General features: G+C 66.3%; 1 protein-coding gene across 1 annotated transcript in view; it reads left to right on the top strand.

Moving 5' to 3' along the window:
• The first annotated feature begins 67 nt into the window (after window positions 1-67).
• Window positions 68-392, top strand: part of LOC102258567 (ras-associating and dilute domain-containing protein) — a 31,442-nt gene continuing 31,117 nt past the window's right edge. The window contains exon 1 of the mRNA XM_014549994.1: window positions 68-386. Within this exon, the coding sequence (XP_014405480.1) occupies window positions 147-386 (240 nt within the window). The 5' untranslated portion in view covers window positions 68-146. The remainder of the gene's footprint in view (window positions 387-392) is intronic.

The following is a 392-nucleotide window of genomic DNA, read 5'->3' as shown; positions in this document are numbered from 1 at the left end:
CATGTGGCTGTCATGTCTGTTCAGTTCACGGGGCCTCGCGTGCCTTCACTGCCCCGACGGTCGATGCTGACCCACCCTGTCTCCTCCAGGACTCGGCCGCCTCCCCAGCTGTGAGCCGCAGCCTCGCCCGTGAAGACGGGCCCACCATGTTCTATGGGACCCACTTCATCATGTCTCCGCCCGCCAAGAGCAAGTTGAAGCGGCAGGGCCAGCTGCTGTCCAGCGTGCTGTCCCGCACGCTGAGCTACAAGTACCGCGACCTGGACACCACCTTCGCCGACCTGGGTGCCAGCGACGACCCGGCGGAGCTCTCCACTCGGCTCTCAGCCCCCGGGGTCCTCAAGGTGTTCGGGGACAGCGTGTGCACGGGCGCCCACTACAAGAGCGTGCTG

The sequence above is a fragment of the Myotis brandtii genome, unplaced genomic scaffold (genome assembly GCF_000412655.1).
Source record: "Myotis brandtii unplaced genomic scaffold, ASM41265v1 scaffold579, whole genome shotgun sequence".
NCBI classification, from domain to species: Eukaryota; Metazoa; Chordata; class Mammalia; order Chiroptera; family Vespertilionidae; genus Myotis; species Myotis brandtii.
This window is presented reverse-complemented; position numbering and strand designations above follow the sequence as displayed.